Source organism: Apium graveolens, chromosome 4, assembly GCF_009905375.1.
Source record: "Apium graveolens cultivar Ventura chromosome 4, ASM990537v1, whole genome shotgun sequence".
Classification (NCBI taxonomy): Eukaryota; Viridiplantae; Streptophyta; class Magnoliopsida; order Apiales; family Apiaceae; genus Apium; species Apium graveolens.
This window is the reverse complement of record NC_133650.1, coordinates 300,384,682-300,403,409: the sequence shown is the minus strand read 5'-3', so window position 1 is coordinate 300,403,409 and position 18,728 is coordinate 300,384,682. Positions and strand designations below refer to the sequence as shown.

General features: G+C 32.5%; 1 protein-coding gene across 1 annotated transcript; it reads right to left on the bottom strand.

Moving 5' to 3' along the window:
• Positions 1-794: 794 nt before the first annotated feature.
• LOC141719931 (agamous-like MADS-box protein AGL62) lies at positions 795-1,463 on the bottom strand. The gene has a single exon (XM_074522293.1). The coding sequence runs from the start codon at positions 1,461-1,463 to the stop codon at positions 795-797; it is 669 nt and encodes a 222-aa protein (XP_074378394.1).
• Positions 1,464-18,728: the final 17,265 nt, after the last annotated feature.

Here is an 18,728-nt window from a genome sequence, read left to right as displayed (position 1 = left end):
AATAAAATAGTAAGGATAATCCATTAGTAATGAAAAGGGGTGGGAGAGTTATATGTATATATGTTGATTAGATCGATTAAAGGGTGCGAAAATGGCTAGAATTGAATGCCAAAAGTATAAAAAAATATCGCGTACTGTATTTAATCAGAAAATCGATTATACTTTTGTGGAAGTATCTACTCATTACAAGATCTCGAGTGTTAATGTGTGAATTTTATACAGTACAAAAAAAGTCATGCTATATCCGAAACGAACAAAATATAATATATATAGTAAAGGTAGATATAGTGGGGGTTGGTAGATGTTAATATCCTATTTAAATTTGTAATCTGAGTTTGTCAAATGCACGACAAAACCCCGTTCCCTTCGAGATCCAGTTCCTTGAGTCGTAAGTCAAAGTTCATCTTTCAAATCTAATTTATAGATTAATCAATTGCTTCTTCTTTTTTATTAATATTTCAAAAAAAAGTTGGTAATTTTTCTTTCCCAATATAACTTGTTTTGATATGAAAAACAAGATTATAAGTTACGCGTTCATCCAACTCTCTTTTTTGATAACTTTTCAATAGTAATTGACATTTTAAGCTTAAAGAATATTTAGACATATGCAGCTGACCATTTTCAAAAAACAATATCCATTACAACCTCAGAATAAACTTCAGATCAAACTGTTTGTCAAATTTAAGTTACAACTTTAACCAATAGATAGAAAAATGAACTTTCTTTTCCGGCAAAGCCACACAGCATCAATCAAAATGGAGACTCAGAACTGTCTAGCAAGACACAAGCTCAGATTACGCAGCAAAGTTGCTCAGACCAAAATAACCATTACCATATCCGTAACCAGGGACATGAGAAGCAGGATCAATCTGATTAGGCTTAGCTTCAAACTGATTAAAGGCCCTGTGTCCATTAAAACCAAAAGGTGGCAAATTAGAATTTGCATTCTCAATCAAGATGCTATTAGCTTGATTGTTCACATTTTTCTTCAACGCTTCCATGCAGTCCTTCAATTGTTGAAGCTCATCAAATCCCATCTTTTCGACTGGAGATTCCCACCAAAACTGGCTCTGGCTAGCTTGCCTCATGTCATCAAGTGCCTCTCCTCTCTTCCTCTCACCCTCTAGTTCATTGAAAATCTGTGTGAGATGGAAGTTCAGCTCGCAAACAGTCATACTACGATGAGCTTCAACGAGATGGAGAGTGCTTGAGTTTGAAGGTGGAGGATTGCGACTAAAAAACCTATCAATTATACCTTCAACATTAGGATGTCCAAAGGAGAACACTTTTCCAGCTGGAGAAAAGACTATAATGGCAATCTCAACTCCACAAAGTGTACAGAGCTCACTTGCCTTCTTAAAAAGGCCTGATCGACGCTTTGAGAAGGTAACTTGCAGGTGATTCTTACGCTCTATTTTCGCAATCTTGATCTTTTGGCGGCCAATGCTGAACTTTTTGGCCATCTCTAAACAAGCTATCAAGAACAGAAACCAAAAGAAAAGCAAATGGAGCAATGTTTATGTATGTTGAAGCTCTGATTTGTAGAGTAAAATCATTTGGTATTTATAAGAGGCTTGGCATTAACACTGAAAGCTGGCAAAAATTATAATCTCCTAATCTGTGTTAAGGGAATCAAACATATTGTTCCTGTGACAATATCAATGATTGGGGAGTTACAAAAATCTTATTTCTTAATGTATGGATATTACTAATATTCATGTTATTGCACATTTTTAAATCAAATTAAGCCAATAAATTTTTTTATTAAATACTTATTGTAGCGAATTTGTTATTCTGCTGGTTGTAGCCACCATTCTCATTTTACTTAATCTAGTGAAAATTACCTTAAAATTCACATGAAAAATTAATTTGACAATATCTACGTATAAGTTATTTAGCAGTGTCCGTTTTGACTAAATTTTTTTCTGTGAATTACGTGTCGAAATTCGCTATTGTAATTTCTTTTTAAATATATTTTTCTTACCGGAAAGCATGATTTGCATAAAATTTTTAAGATATTACGATCCGTAAGACGCCAACGTATCAAATAATGGGCATAATCTATTTTTCATTTAAAATAGAATTATTACCATACAATAATATTGGCTAAAATAGGATGGAAATTTTGGTGCAATTTTAGTAAAACATGATAAAATTTCATTCCATTTCCGTCGAATTGAAGCTTAAGTGCCTTTTTAGAAGATATACAATGCGAACCAGACTAAGTTATCCTTGTGCTGGTGTTCAAATGTGGATTGGATTTGATTAAATTCATATTCATATTCATTTAAATTTATTGGATTGGATTGAGATCGGATCAATTTCAGATTTTTAATAGCGTAATTCATAAACAAATTCATTAGGATCTTCGATTATCGGATCGGACCACTGGATCCATTTAAATTTTTTGAGATGAATAATTTTAATTTAACATGGTTCAATAATAAAAAAAAACTAAAGCACAAGAAACTATTTTAAGTTAGAGGTGTTGTGAAAATAATTTTTTTTTGAAAATATGTGAAACTAGTTCAGTTTAAAATAATTATAAAATAAATACATAAAAGTAAAACATTGTAATTTCAAAAATATATGAATTAATTACATATGTCATTTTCAAAAATTAAAATAAAAAAAATGTTGTGAACTGTGAATAACTAAAATATTATGTATAAAAATAATTTGTGACATACATGATTCACTCATTTGAATATGATAACATGTGGTGTGTACAAGAAATTTTAATATGATGAAATAATAGTTAATGTGAAAATACAATAAAATAACTTATAAAATTAGAATACCAATACGTATAAATTAATTTTATTAATTGATTATAGTTAAATTTTATTTATATATATAAATAATTTATAAATGTATAAGTTTAGTAGTTCGGATATGGTTTTTATCGACGAGTGAAAATCCATATCCACTTCTTAATGAATCGAATCCTTGTAAGATTGGAGGGGAATAGAGCTGCAAATGAACAGAGCCGTTCGTGAACAAAAATCGGGATCAGTTCGCTTAAGTGAACTTGGCTAGACTCGTTTTCTTAAACGAGCCGATCGCGAACAAAAAAATAAGCTCATATAATTAAACGAGCCAAGCCGAGTTTTTTAATATTCGGCTGGGACTCGGCTCGTTTATCTCGGACTCGGTAACTCGGCTCAGATAAATTTTTTAAATATAACATATACTCCCTCCGTCCTTTTCAATTGTTTACATTTTTTAGAGAGTGTCCGACACGCATTTTAAAGTGCATATAAAGTATAGTTCTGTAATTTTTTTTACACTTTTATTTTTCTGAATAAAAATTAAAACATTCAACTTTTATTAAAAAAAAAAATTGTAAAAATAAGTTACATAACTATACTTTTTATGCACCTTAAAATGCGTGCCGGACACTTCCCCAGAAATGTAAACAATTGGAAGGGACTGAGGGAGTAATAAATATTTACTAATCACTTTTATAAAGATTTTAAATTTTTTTAATTAAAATTTAATACTAATTTTAAAGTATAATAAATTATTTAATAAAAATTTAATATATATTTTAACAATAAATAATTTAATTAATTTCAGACATAACACTAGAGCTTGATTACTTTAACAAACAATTTCTAATTAAACTTAACACTAAATATCACCTCACACTTTTATTAGAGGTGTCTATGATAAAATCGACCAAAATTACAATTTCAAATAAATTAAAATAGTGAGTTCTTAAAATAAATTATAATATTTTTAAGAAAAACATAAGATAATTTTTAATAATTTTATTTCTCAACCACTTAAATGGGCTTACTTCCTTTATTTTATTTTATATCTCGTTTCTAATCTAAAACAATTTAACTGAAATATAAAAAATTACTAAATCTTTGACAATCGACATCGACAATTTAAAAGTATTGTATAATTTCTAAAGTTATGAATGTCTCATTAATTTAAAATAAAAATGATTTTGTTCTTAAAACTCGACTAGTGAAAAAAATTGATTAGTGTAGAGTGTAAGTGTGAGTATATAATTGTAAGATGAAATTAGTATTTGATCTCCATAAAACTTATAAAGTTATAAATTATACCTTAAGCTTGGTTGATTAAAAAATATATGCGAACTATTAGTGAACAACTCGACTCGGCTCGAGTTTGGCTCGGCTCGGTTATTCGTGAGCAAACTTGTGTCCGGCTCGGCTCCTTTATAAACGAGCCGATCATAAATATTTTTTTTCGGCTGGGTTTTTAAACTCAGCTCGGCTTGGTTCATTTTAAAAAAAATTATGCTCGGCTCGACTCGGACAGAACTCGGCTCGGTTCTGTTCGTTTGCAGCTCTAGATGGGAAGGTGGGAGCAGACCTGTTTTTGGAAGAACGGGAGTTGATTACTACTAGTTTGTAACACCCCTTCTTTAAAATTAGAAGGAGGTATTACCTATCATAAACCTGCAAACAGAGCACTAATATATTTCTAAACAATAAATAAACAGTATAAAATCTCCAAAAATAATATTAAATCTACAAACTGTCTAAACCAAAAATATGAATGTTGAAATCTCTAAATAAATAATTAAGTCCGATATTGATAAAGTCAAAAATTCTAATCAATAAATGGGGTTGCTCTCCATAGCACAGTCCAAGATTTCCCCTATGCACCTACCGGAAAAAAATACGGCATGAGCCAAACGTCCAGTACAGATTTGGAATACAATTTATAAAACAGAAAATCAGAAATAAATATTTCACAGCTTATAATAAAACAATAATTTTGGGTTATGATATTTCATACCGAAATCAGAACGGATACAAATACACACATCATAGGGTACGTAATATGTACAACAGAATGGATAACGTGTACGACATATACAACGTCACCATAAATCAAATTACAAATCAAATTCTGGGTGCAGCCACGTATCCTGAACAAATATCAAAATGGCCAAACGCTCCTCCCAAGAGCTAACAGAAGGATATGCCATGACCAATCACAGTGTCACGGAAGTGTCATGTCACTGGTACCGCAATGACATGGCTGTAGTACTCCTGTTAACTCGGTATACCCTAAATCACACTAAGGGTTCAAAATGAAAATATTCTCGCAAAATTTAAAAATCACATGAGAAAAATGATACAAATTTCCAAAGCAGGTGAGTGTCATAAATAATTTTTGAAAACCGCATACACAGATATCTAAATTTTCAAAATCAAATTTTAAAATAATTTTCGGAAATTAAAACGGTCAAAGCAAATATTAACGGAATGAACAGAAAGTAGAACATAATGAATCAAATAAATATAATGGACAAGAGGAGTAACGGTGAATAAAAAAGGGACATAATCCGTACCTCGAATATCGCAACTAAAGTAATATCAAAATCTACAAATGATGTGCTAAATCCCCGACCCGTGATCTAATTACAAAATTAAAATTTATAATTAATGTTTGTTGCTTCTTAATTTATTCAAAAATGATTTTTTTATCAATACACAACTATTCGGCTCCGAATCAGTACATTACATGTCCTCGAATTTAACACTAAAGAGACCAAATGTCATGTCATTATTACATTTATAATTATACAATTTGTTTAAACGAATGCTCCTAACTACCACACTGCTTACTAATTTAATAATACATATACTTAAAATAGTTAGATTCCAAATTAACTACCATTGTTCACCTTTATTAAATAATTAATTATAAATTATGACACTAGTATAATTGGACTCACTAGTATAATTGGACTAAGTACATGTACACCAATTAAATTGTTTTAATCGTAAGTGGCATACATAAAATCAATTTAAATTATAACGAATAAATAAGTATATTGAAGTAGTGAAAAACCCTCACAAAATTTTAATTTTATATAAATAATTTAAATAACTTGAATCATCCAGTTGCCACACTATCATAGTCTAATCAACCGCAATTAAATAAAAGCTCACATATGCATAATCTAACTTAATAATTTTAAAGTAACATGAAAATTGGAATTGAAGCAGCAGATCTTGTGGATTAAACATATGTATAAATAAATAATATAATTCGCACTTGACACTAATGACGTGATTTGACAACAAAGAAACAAGGATGGCCATACACTTTATTACTAAATTTGTGTGTTGTGTGTGCTCTGTCAACAATTGACAAGGTCACATGCGAAGTGATTAGCTATATGACTAATTATAATAACAGGCAATAAAGAGTTACCTTATTCAATGAAAACAAACAAAAAAACAACTACAAGGCTCGATGACTCTGTTTTCCTCTAAGTCTTTATCCGCCTGCTCTTCTAAGATTTTTCTTCTCTTTTCCTTTGCTTGCGTAAATTAAGAATGCCCATGTGTTGATATATATATATATATATATATATATATATATATATATATATATATATTACACAAGATATCCTCTAACTATTAGAATTAGAATTATAACAACTAATTACTATTACTTTTATTTCTATGCTATTTAACAAATGAATTAAAATCACTTATTTTAATTTTAATTCAAATCTTATTATTATTAAATTCTCGTATATTACATATATACCCCCCTTAAATACGATTCCGTCCCCGGAATTAAACAAAACTAAAAACTCGTACCTGAATCGAATAAATACGGATATTTCTCACAAATAGATTCTTCTAATTCCCAAGTAGACTCTCTCTCCGGATTATTTTTCCACAAAATTTTTACAAACGGAATGGCGTTCTTCCTCAAAATTCGCTCCTCTCAAGCTTCTTCCTCACAAAAAAGATCTTCTCTAATCTTATTCAATGGATACTAAACTACGTGTAATGGATGATATTTATAGCCCCTCAAAACAGACACATGAAACACATTATGTACATGAGATAGTTGTGGCGACAACGCAACTCTCTACGATACCAAAACCTCAAAAGGTCCAACATATCTCGGACTAAGCTTTTCCCTCATACCAAAACGCTTGGAATACAACGGCAATCCCAACTCCACAAAGTGTACGGAGCTCACTCGCCTTCTTAAAAAGGCCAGATCGACGTTTGGAGAAGGTAACTTACAGGTGATTCTTACGCTCTATTTTCGCAATCTTGATCTTTTGGTGACCAATGCTGGGCTTTTTTGCCATCTCTAAACAAGCTATCAAGAACGGAAACCAAAAGAAAAGCCAATGGAGCAATGTTTATGCATGTTGAAGCTCTGATTTGTAGTGTAAAATCATATGCTATTTATAAGAGGCTTGGCATTTACACTGAAAGCTGGCAACAATTATAACCTCCTAATCTGTTTTAAGGAAATTAAACATATTGTACCTGTGACAATATCAATGATTCGGGAGTTACAAAAATCTTATTTCTTAATGTATGGATATTAGTAATATTAATGCTATTGCACATTTTTAATTCAAACTAAGCCAATAAATTTTATTATTAAATACTTATTCTAGCGAATTTGTTATTCTGCCGGTTGTCACCACCACTCTCATTTTACTTAATCTAGTGAAAATTTCCTTAAAATTCACATGAAAAAATAATTCGACAATATCTACGTATAAGCTAATTATTTAGCAGTGTCCGTTTTGACTAAATTTTTTGCTGTGACTTACGTGTCAAAATTCGGTATTATAATTTCCTTTTAAATATATTTTTCTTACCGGAAAACATGATTTGCATAAGATTTTTAAGATATTACGATCCGTAAGACGTCAATATATCAAATAATGGGAATAATCTATTTTTCATTTAATAATATGGCCTAAAAGGATTTTTTGTTGGAGGAAGGTTCAATTGCCGAAAAATATGCTAACACCTCTTTATAGGAAGATATAATCATGAATACAGAAGTTTTTGGGGATAGAATTATTACCATACAATAATATTGGCTAAAATATGATGGAAATTTTGGTGCAATTTTAGTAAAACATGATAAAATTTCATTCCATTTCTGTTGAGTTGAAGCGTAAGTGCCTTTTAGGAGATATACAATGTGAATCGGAGTAAGTTATCCTTGTGCTGATGTTCAAATTTGGATCGGATTTAATTAAATTCATATTTATTTAAATTTGTTGGATTGGATTGAGATCAGATCAATTTCAGATTTTTAATAACATAATTTATATCCAAATTCATTAGGATCTCCGATTATCGGATAGGACCTCCGAATCCATTTAAATTTTTTGAGATGAATAATTTTAATTTAACATGGTTCAATAATAAAAAAACTTAAGCACACAAAACTATTTTAAGTCAGAGATGTTGTGAAAAAAAAAATTTGAAAATATGTGAAAATAGTTCAGTTTAAAATAATTATAAAATAAATACATAAAAGTAAAACATTGTAATTTAAGAAATATATGAATTAATTATATAAGTCATTTTTAAAAATTAAAATAAAAAATGTTGTGAATTGTGAATAAATAAAATATTATGTATGAAAATAATTTCTGACACACATGATTCACTCATTATAATATGATAAAATGTGGTGTGTAGAAGAAATTTTAATATGATGAAATAATAGTTACTTTGAAAATAAAATAAAATAACTTGTAAAATTAGAATATTAATACATATAAATTAATTTTATTAATTGATTATATTTAAATTTTATTTATATATATTAATAATTTATAAATGTATAAGTTTAGTAGTTAGGATCTGGTTTTTATGGACGAGTGAAAATGCACATCCACTTCTTAATGAATCGAATCCTTATAAGATTGGATGGGAATATGGGAGCAGAGCTGTTTTTAGAAGAATCTTATGTCGTTATTTTACTAATCACGCTATTAGACTGAATATTTATGATGATAATTCCTTGGTGCACATCTCGTTGATCAGCTTAAATCTTCCTTTGTGTACCTATGCAAATAAAGTGACATTACCATTTTTCAGAGAACAAGTTGCATTTGCATTCTATTCAATAACATTATCATATACCTTAGCCAAGAAACTAGCAATGTTTCTACAATAGGTTGTGCCCAAAGAAGTTAAGAAATACTATGATTCTACTCAAATTTTGATGGCAATCCTCAGCATGTTAAACACTCATTTTCGATTTTACGATGATAAAACCATGAATAGACAAGCTTTGAAAGATAAAAAGAAAGGAGGATTGCTTTTACTGTTATGAAAGAACGCGGAACATAGATTGAACTTATGTCAATCAAGAACCAAGTACCAAGTATTGTGCGGGAGTTCTAGTGTGAGGACTGGTGAGGAATAACTTTGAGAGAAAGTGGAAACAACAAGAACCTCACTCCCTCCCTCCCTCCCTCTCTATGACCCTATCTAAAATGCAGTCGCTTATTTTTCGGATAAAATTGGAACAAGAATCATATATCTCCTATTCCTAAAAATGCAATAGCAAATAGTTATATAAAATATGAATAATATTTATTTACTTATATTATTAACAGGTCCGATTTTAATCAATTTAGGTGGAATATTTTATCGAAATTGAAACAATTAAATTGAAATATTTTTAATTTTTTAATTTCAGTTCAAAATCATTTTTATTTGAATGGAGTTTTCATGTTTTAGTACTAGTGTCAATTCATTTTTTATTTTGTTGAACGATGATTTTTACTTAAACCTGATAATTTGTTCATTTTATATTCTTTCACGTCTTCTTGTACTTTCGTGTTTAGTTTAAATGAATACTAAATCCATCACGAGTTAAGAATTCGTTTGTGTACATGTACCTGCATGTCGTGTAATTTTGTGTCATATTTTATGTAATTTTGACCAAAACATTGTTTAAATATTATAATTTTGATTAAATTTTTAGTCTCATCCCATCCAGACTATTTGGCTAACATAGAAAAAGGGCAGCATTCCGTTCCCGAGGGACCTTAATTGAGTCCGTAAAAATAAAACCTGTTCAACAAAGTACTTCTCGTGTTACTCAATATATTTATTTTAACCTTGAAATAAAACAAAATCACTGCGTTCCAATTTTAGTAAAATAATGAATGATATTCCATTAGTAATGAAAAAGGGTGGAGGGGATCCTTATATGTGTAAATGTTGTTCAGGTTGATTAAAGGGTGCAAAAAATAGTTAGAACTAAATATGAAAAGTATTAAAAAATATCTCGTAATGTGTTTAACCATAAAATCGATTATGCTCCTGCTGAAGTGTCTACTTGTTATAAAATCTCATTTGTCAAAGTATGGATTTCATTTTCTTAAAAAAGGTCGCCCTACTCGAAACGAACAAAATATTATATATATTTAGCCGTGTAATTCGAGGAAGCAATGAAGAAGCTTTTGGAAGGTGGTTGGTCCAGGGTTTGCGGACTAGTGTAAGTTCTGTTATGTAAAGTTGTTTATATTATATTATATTATATTATATTATATTATATTATATTATATTATATTATATTATATTATATTATATTATATTATATTATATTATATTATATTATATTATATTATATATTATGTTATTTTATAGTTGGGACTAGTGTACTTCTTTTCAAAGTTATACTAGTGGGTTTGGTATTGAATTGAGAATTATTTTAAAAGAAAGTGAAAAATGTATTTATTGAATTTGGAATTCTTGTTTCTAGAACTGTAATCTTAAAAGATCTTGGATTAGTTTGGGGTCATAGATGTTAAATATCTTCTGCTGACATTTGTTTATTGATTAAATAATTTATCTTGGATTGAGGTTTCATCGTGATGACCAAATCCTCTGACCCCGTATATGGATTTCATGTACTAAAAAAAGGTCGCCCTATTCGAAATGAACAAAATATTATATACATATATATACATATACATATATATCGTAAACGAGGATATAGTAGAGGTTGCAAACAAGACGGTATACAACTTAGTTTTGGAAGATATGGTACTAAAACTTGTAGAGACGGTCGTCTTTCAGATCAAGCCATTGAAGTAGCGCCTCAAGTTATAATCGAACAACTCCAGCAAATAATTTAAAAAAATATGGAGACATGGGTAAGAGTTTTCGCACATCTTTTTATTACTAGCAGAATGGGAAGCCAAAAGGAAATTCTATAAGTTACATTACTCGTATGTGCACGTGACACATTTTACTTGAAATATGTGTGGTGAGTTTGTCAAATGCACGACAAGCCCTCGTTCGCTTCCATATTTAGGTTCCTCCAGTTGAGTCGCAAGCGAAAATCGTCAAAGGTCTCATTCAAATCTAATTTATAAATTAATCAATAGCTTCTTCTTTTGTTTTTAACATTTTCACAAAATAATGATTTTTCTTTTTCAATATATTTTTTTTGTTAGGAGTACTTTTATTAATTGAGTTTAAGTCAATAAGTTATAAGTGTTGTCAAATTTTTGAATTTGAATTTTTTTCTATTTTTTTATAAAAATTATAAATACAATATACATTTATAAAATATATTTAAATAATTTTAAAATATTTCTTTAAATATGTATATATGTCAATTTATATCTGTTCATGTCGTGTAACAAAGGTAAATTCAAAACCGCCTCTTAATTTATTTATTTAATTACAATTACGTGTTTGTGTACGAAAAAGATAAACCGAAATATGAAAAAAATTATGTCGTATATGAAATTGTTGACTGTAATTGTACCGTAATAATATGTATTTATGGAAAAATTATTATTTGTTTCAAAATGAGATAATAAAAAAGAACAAACAATTATTATTTCAACCAAACAACCCTATACTACAAAATATTAGAGGTCCAAAATATTATTAAAAAATCCAATCTTATAAATACTAGGGGTCCAAATAATTATGACAAAAGATAACTTTTCTCGTAATAATATGAGATCTTGCATCTATTCATGTGCGTCTGCGAATTCAATTTGAACATATATCCTGACAAGTCAATTCATAAAAATTTATAATACAAATTTGGGGTTAGGTCGATTTTGGTTACCTACTCAAGCCCTAAACCCCTTGCAGCGTTACTCAATTTCATAATCAGATAAATTCCTTCATATCTAAAACCCCTCTTCGCATATACTGTAATTGATAAGGATTAGAATTTGATAATTAATAAAAGTTGGAATTGGTTATGGGAATCGTGGGAATAATGGGTTTGATTTGGAGAGGGAATTATGGGATGTGGAAGAGTAAAAATCAGTTTGGAATTGATTTTTGATTAAAAATCCTGATTTTCTCTTAAAACTGCTGTTTTATTTTTTTTCGAACAGGGACCCGGCGCGGGTGCCTGCTAGGACGGCGCGGGCGCGCTCACTTCTAGAAAATCGGCACGAGCGTGGCCGCGCGCTGGATCAGCGAGGCCGCACTTGGTCACTGGAAACGAACAAAATATTATATATATTTAGCCGTGTAATTCGAGGAAGCAATGAAGAAGCTTTTGGAAGGTGGTTGGTCCAGGGTTTGCGGACTAGTGTAAGTTCTGTTATGTAAAGTTGTTTATATTATATTATATTATATTATATTATATTATATTATATATTATGTTATTTTATAGTTGGGACTAGTGTACTTCTTTTCAAAGTTATACTAGTGGGTTTGGTATTGAATTGAGAATTATTTTAAAAGAAAGTGAAAAATGTATTTATTGAATTTGGAATTCTTGTTTCTAGAACTATAATCTTAAAAGATCTTGGATTAGTTTGGGGTCATAGATGTTAAATATCTTCTGCTGACATTTGTTTATTGATTAAACAATTTATCTTGGATTGAGGTTTCATCGTGATGACCAAATCCTCTGACCCCGTATATGGATTTCATGTACTAAAAAAAGGTCGCCCTATTCGAAATGAACAAAATATTATATATATATATACATATACATATATATCGTAAACGAGGATATAGTAGAGGTTGCAAACAAGACGGTATACAACTTGGTTTTGGAAGATATGGTACTAAAACTTGTAGAGACGGTCGTCTTTCAGATCGAGCCATTGAAGTAGCGCCTCAAGTTATAATCGAACAACTCCAGCAAATAATTTAAAAAAATATGGAGACATGGGTAAGAGTTCTCGCATATCTTTTTATTACTAGCAGAATGGGAAGCGAAAAGGAAATTCTATGAGTTACGTTACTCGTATGTGCACGTGACACATTTTACTTGAAATATGTGTGGTGAGTTTGTCAGATGCACGACAAGCCCTCGTTCGCTTCCATATTTAGGTTCCTCCAGTTTGAGTCGCAAGCGAAAATCGTCAAAGGTCTCATTCAAATCTAATTTATAAATTAATCAATTGCTTCTTATTTTGTTTTTAACATTTTCACAAAATAATGATTTTTCTTTTTCAATATAATTTTTTTGTTAGGAGTACTTTTATTAATTGAGTTTAAGTCAATAAGTTATAAGTGTTGTCAAATATTTGAATTTGAAATTTTTTCTATTTTGTTTTTATAATAATTATAAATACAATATACATTTATAAAATATATTTAAATAATTTTAAAATATTTCTTTAAATAAGTATTTATGTCAATTTATATTTGTTCATGTGGTGTAACAAAGGTAAATTCAAAACCGCCTCTTAATTTATTTATTTAATTACAATTACGTGTTTGTGTACGAAAAAGAACACGAGCTGCTGTCTTTTCTCCTCCATAATGTCCTCCATAAGCTGTTAAGTGGAAATCTCGCAAGTTCCCCCCATTTTGCTGTGGGGAATACATCTCCTGATGATTTGGTCAGCTCCTCGTCAAAAAATAAATGGCTCATCCCACACATACCACTTTACTTCATGTAGAAACTTCTTCCTTTGAACGTAAGATAAGTCAGGAAGCATGATATTACTCACAAGGTATTTCATAATGTCTGCAAATCACGGTTCTTCTTCTTGCACTCCAAATAGCTGCTCATCGGGAAAAGACTCATTTATCAATGTCTTCTCCAATGAAGTAGCATTAGGATTTTCTAAACACGAAAGATGATCAACGACTTGATTTTCAGTTCCTTCTATGTCCTTGATCTCTAGTTCAAGTTCTTGAAGCAAAAGAACCCATCTAATCAATCTAGGCTTTGAGTCCTTCTTTGAGACGAGATATCGAATTACAGCGTGATCAGTGAAAACTGTCACCTTAGCCCCAAGTAAATAAGATCGAAATTTCTCAAAACCATAGACAATAGCTAAAAGCTCTTTCTCCGTAGTAGTATAATTCAGTTAGGCACTATTTAGGGTCTTACTAGCATAGTAAACCACATGAAATATGTTGTTCTTCCTCTACCCAAGAACTGCTCCAACTGCATAGTCACTTGCATCGCACATCATCTCTAAAGGTTCATTCCAATCAGGTGCATTTATGACTGATGTCGTGATTAAACTCTTCGTCAATGTCGCGAAAGCTGCGAGGCACTTGTCATCAAACCTGAAAGGGACGTCTTTCTCTAGAAAACTGCACAATGGCTTTGAAATCTTAGAGAAGTCTTTGATGAAACGCCTGTAGAACCTCGCATGACCAAGAAAACTACGAATTCCCTTAACAGAAATAGGTGGAGGAAGATTCTCAATGACCCCACCTTGGCCTTATCCACCTCAAGACCCTTACTAGAAACCTTGTGCCCAAGAATAATGGCATGTTGCATCATAAAGTGACATTTCTCCCAATTGAGAACCAGATTTGTCTCAACACACCACTTGAGAACGTGTCCAAGATTTTGCAAGCACTCATCAAATGAATCGCCAAAGACTGAGAAGTCATCCATGAACACTTCCATATTCTGGCCAATCATGTCATAAAAGATGACCATCATACATCTCTGAAATGTGGCTGGCGGATCACACAGACCAAAAGAAACTCGTCTGAAGGTGAAAGTACCAAATGGACAAGTGAATGTAGTTTTCTCCTGATCTTCTGGAGCAATACAAATTTGATTAAAACCTGAATAACCATCCAGAAGACAACAATACTCATGACTAGCCAACCTATCGAGCATCTGATCAATAAAAGGCAAAGGGAAGTGATCCTTTCTAGTGGCTTTGTTCAACTTTCTATAGTCCATGCAAACTCTCTATCCTGTGACTATTCTAGTAGGAATAAGCTCATTCCGGATCATTCTAAAAAATTTCCACCGCTCCATGTGGAAACATTGTTTAGACAATAAACGGCCCTGACCATTTTGACTTCTACTTTCTAGGAAAAAGACGGAGACGAGAGTTGAACAAAAGAAATTATTTCCCCGACACAAATGATTTAAGCACTAGACCTCGATCGTGCCACCTCTTGACTTTCTCCTTGTACATTTTGTTGTTCTCATAAGCTTGAAGTCGAAACTCGTCGAGTTCATTCAATTGAAGTATCCTCTTCTTTCCAGCCGCATCCAAATCCAGATTCAACTTCTTCAAAGCCCAGTATGCTTTATGCTCGAGAACCACAAGTAAATGACACCCTTTACCATAAACCAACTGGAACGACGACATTCCCAAAGGAGTTTTGTAAGCTGTTCAATAAGCCCATACAGCTTCATAAAGCTTCAAAGACCAATATTTCCTTGATGGACATACAAGTTTTTCCAAAATACGCTTGATCTCTCTGTTAGATACCCCAGCTTGACCATTCGTATGAGGATGATAAGCTGTAGCAATGCGATGATTCACATTATACCTTTTCATCATAGCAGTGAACTTGCGATTGCAAAAATGCGACCCCTCATCACTGGTTATGACTCTTGGAGTTCCAAACCTTGTGAATATCTGCTTATGAAGAAAATTAAGCACCACTTTCGCATCGTTCTTTGACAACATCTTAACTTCAACCCATTTTGACACGTAATCGACCACCAACAAGATATACTGATTGTTACAAGATGAGACAAATGGCCCCATGAAATCAATTCCCCAAACATCGAAGACTTCAACCTCAAGAAGCACATTAAGAGGCATCTCATCCCTTTTAGACATATTACCCACCCGTTGATATCGATCATATTTCAAAACGAATTGATGAGCATCTTTAAATAATGTCGGCCAAAGGAAACGTGCTTGAAGAACACGAGCTGCTGTCTTTTCTCCTCCATAATGTCCTCCATAAGCTGTTAAGTGGAAATCTCGCAAGATCCCCCGTTTCGCTGTAGGGAATACATCTCCTGATGATTTGGTCAGCTCCTTGTCAAAAAATAAATGGCTCATCCCACACATACCACTTTACTTCATGTAGAAACTTCTTCCTTTGAACGTAAGATAAGTTAGGAAGCATGATATTACTCACAAGGTATTTCATAATATCTGCAAATCACGGTTCTTCTTCTTGCACTCCAAATAGCTTCTCGTCGGGAAAAGACTCATTTATCAATGTCTTCTCCAATGAAGTAGCATTAGGATTTTCTAAACGTGAAAGATGATCAACGACTTGATTTTCAGTTCCTTCTATGCCCTTGATCTCTAGTTCAAGTTCTTGAAGCAAAAGAACCCATCTAATCAATCTAGGCTTTGAGTCCTTCTTTGAGACGAGATATCGAATTACAGCGTGATCAGTGAAAACTGTCACCTTAGCCCCAAGTAAATAAGATCGAAATTTCTCAAAACCATAGACAATAGCTAAAAGCTCTTTCTCCGTAGTAGTATAATTCAGTTGGGCACTATTTAGGGTCTTACTAGCATAGTAAACCACATGAAATATGTTGTTCTTCCTCTGCCCAAGAACTGCTCCAACTGCATAGTCACTTGCATCGCACATCATCTCTAAAGGTTCATTCCAATCAGGTGCACTTATGACTGATGTCGTGATTAAACTCTTCGTTAATGTCTCAAAAGCTGCGAGGCACTTGTCATCAAACCTGAAAGGGACGTCTTTCTCTAGAAAACTGCACAATGGCTTCGAAATCTTAGAGAAGTCTTTGATGAAACGCCTGTAGAACCTCGTATGACCAAGAAAACTACGAATTCCCTTAACAGAAATAGGTGGAGAAAGATTCTCAATGACCCCACCTTGGCCTTATCCACCTCAAGACCCTTACTAGAAACCTTGTGCCTAAGAATAATGGCATGTTGCATCATAAAGTGACATTTCTCCCAATTGAGAACCAGATTTGTCTCAACACACCACTTGAGAACGTGTCCAAGATTTTGCAAGCACTCATCAAATGAATCGCCAAAGACTGAGAAGTCATCCATGAACACTTCCACATTCTGGCCAATCATGTCATAAAAGATGACCATCATACATCTCTGAAATGTGGCTGGCGCATCACACAGACCAAAAGAAACTCGTCTGAAGGCGAAAGTACCAAATGGACAAGTGAATGTAGTTTTCTCCTGATCTTCTGGAGCAATACAAATTTGATTAAAACCTGAATAACCATCCAGAAGACAACAATACTCATGACTAGCCAACCTATCGAGCATCTGATCAATAAAAGGCAAAGGGAAGTGATCCTTTCTAGTGGCTTTGTTCAGCTTTCCATAGTCCATGCAAACTCTCTATCCTGTGACTGTTCTAGTAGGAATAAGCTCATTCTTCTCATTCGCTACCACAATATTTCCACCTTTCTTTGGCACACATTGAAACAGGGTTACCCATATACTGTCAAAAATAGGGTAGATGATCCCTGTATCTAGCCACTTAAGAATTTCTTCTTCACTACCTCTTGCATGATCGTATTAAGTCTTCTTTGCTGCTCGACCATAGGCTTGCTACCTTCCTCTAGCAGAATTTTATGCATGCAATAAGAAGGGCTGATTCCCTTGATAACTGCTATAGTCCAGCCAATTGCCAATTTGAACTCTCTCAGAATCTTCAAAAGCTTTTCCTCATCACTACCTGAAAGGTCATCATATGAGGATGATTAGCTGTAGCAATGCGATGATTCACATTATACCTTTTCATCATAGCAGTGAACTTGTGATTGCAAAAATACGACCCCTCATCACTTGTTATGACTCTTAAAGTTCCAAACCTTGTGAATATCTGCTTATGAAGAAAATTAAGCACCACTTTCGCATCGTTCTTTGACAACACCTTAACTTCAACCCATTTCGACACGTAATCAACCGCCAACAAGATATACTGATTGTTACAAGATGAGACAAATAGCCCCATGAAGTCAATTCCCCAAACATCGAAGACTTCAACCTCGAGAAGCACATTAAGAGGCATCTCATCCCTTTTAGACATATTACCCACCCATTGACATCGATCACATTTCAAAACAAACTGATGAGCATCTTTAAATAATGTCGGCCAAAGGAAACCTGCTTGAAGAACACGAGCTGCTGCCTTTTCTCCTCCATAATGTCCTCTATAAGCTGTTAAGTGGCAATCTCGCAAGATCCCCCCGTTTCGATGTAGGGAATACATCTTCTGATGGTTTGGTCAGCTCTTTGTCAAAAAATAAATGGCTCATCCCACACATACCACTTTACTTCATGTAGAAATTTCTTCCTTTGAGCCTAAGATAAGTCAGGAGGCATGATATTACTCACAAGGTAGTTCACAATGTCTGCAAACCACGGTTCTTCTTCTTGCACTCCAAACAACTGCTCGTCGGGAAAAGACTCATTTATCAATGTCTTCTCCAATGAAGTAGCATTAGGATTTTCTAAATGCGAGATATGATTAGCGACTTGATTTTCAGTTCCTTCTCCGTCCTTGATCTCTAGTTCAAGTTCTTGAAGCAAAAGAACCCATCTAATCAATCTAGGCTTCAAGTCCTTCTTTGAGACGAGATATCGAATTACAGCGTGATCAGTGAAAACTGTCACCTTAGTCCTAAGTAAATAAGATCGAAATTTCTCAAAACCATAGACAATAGCCAAAAGCTCTTTCTCCGTAGTAGTATAATTCAGTTGGGCACCATTT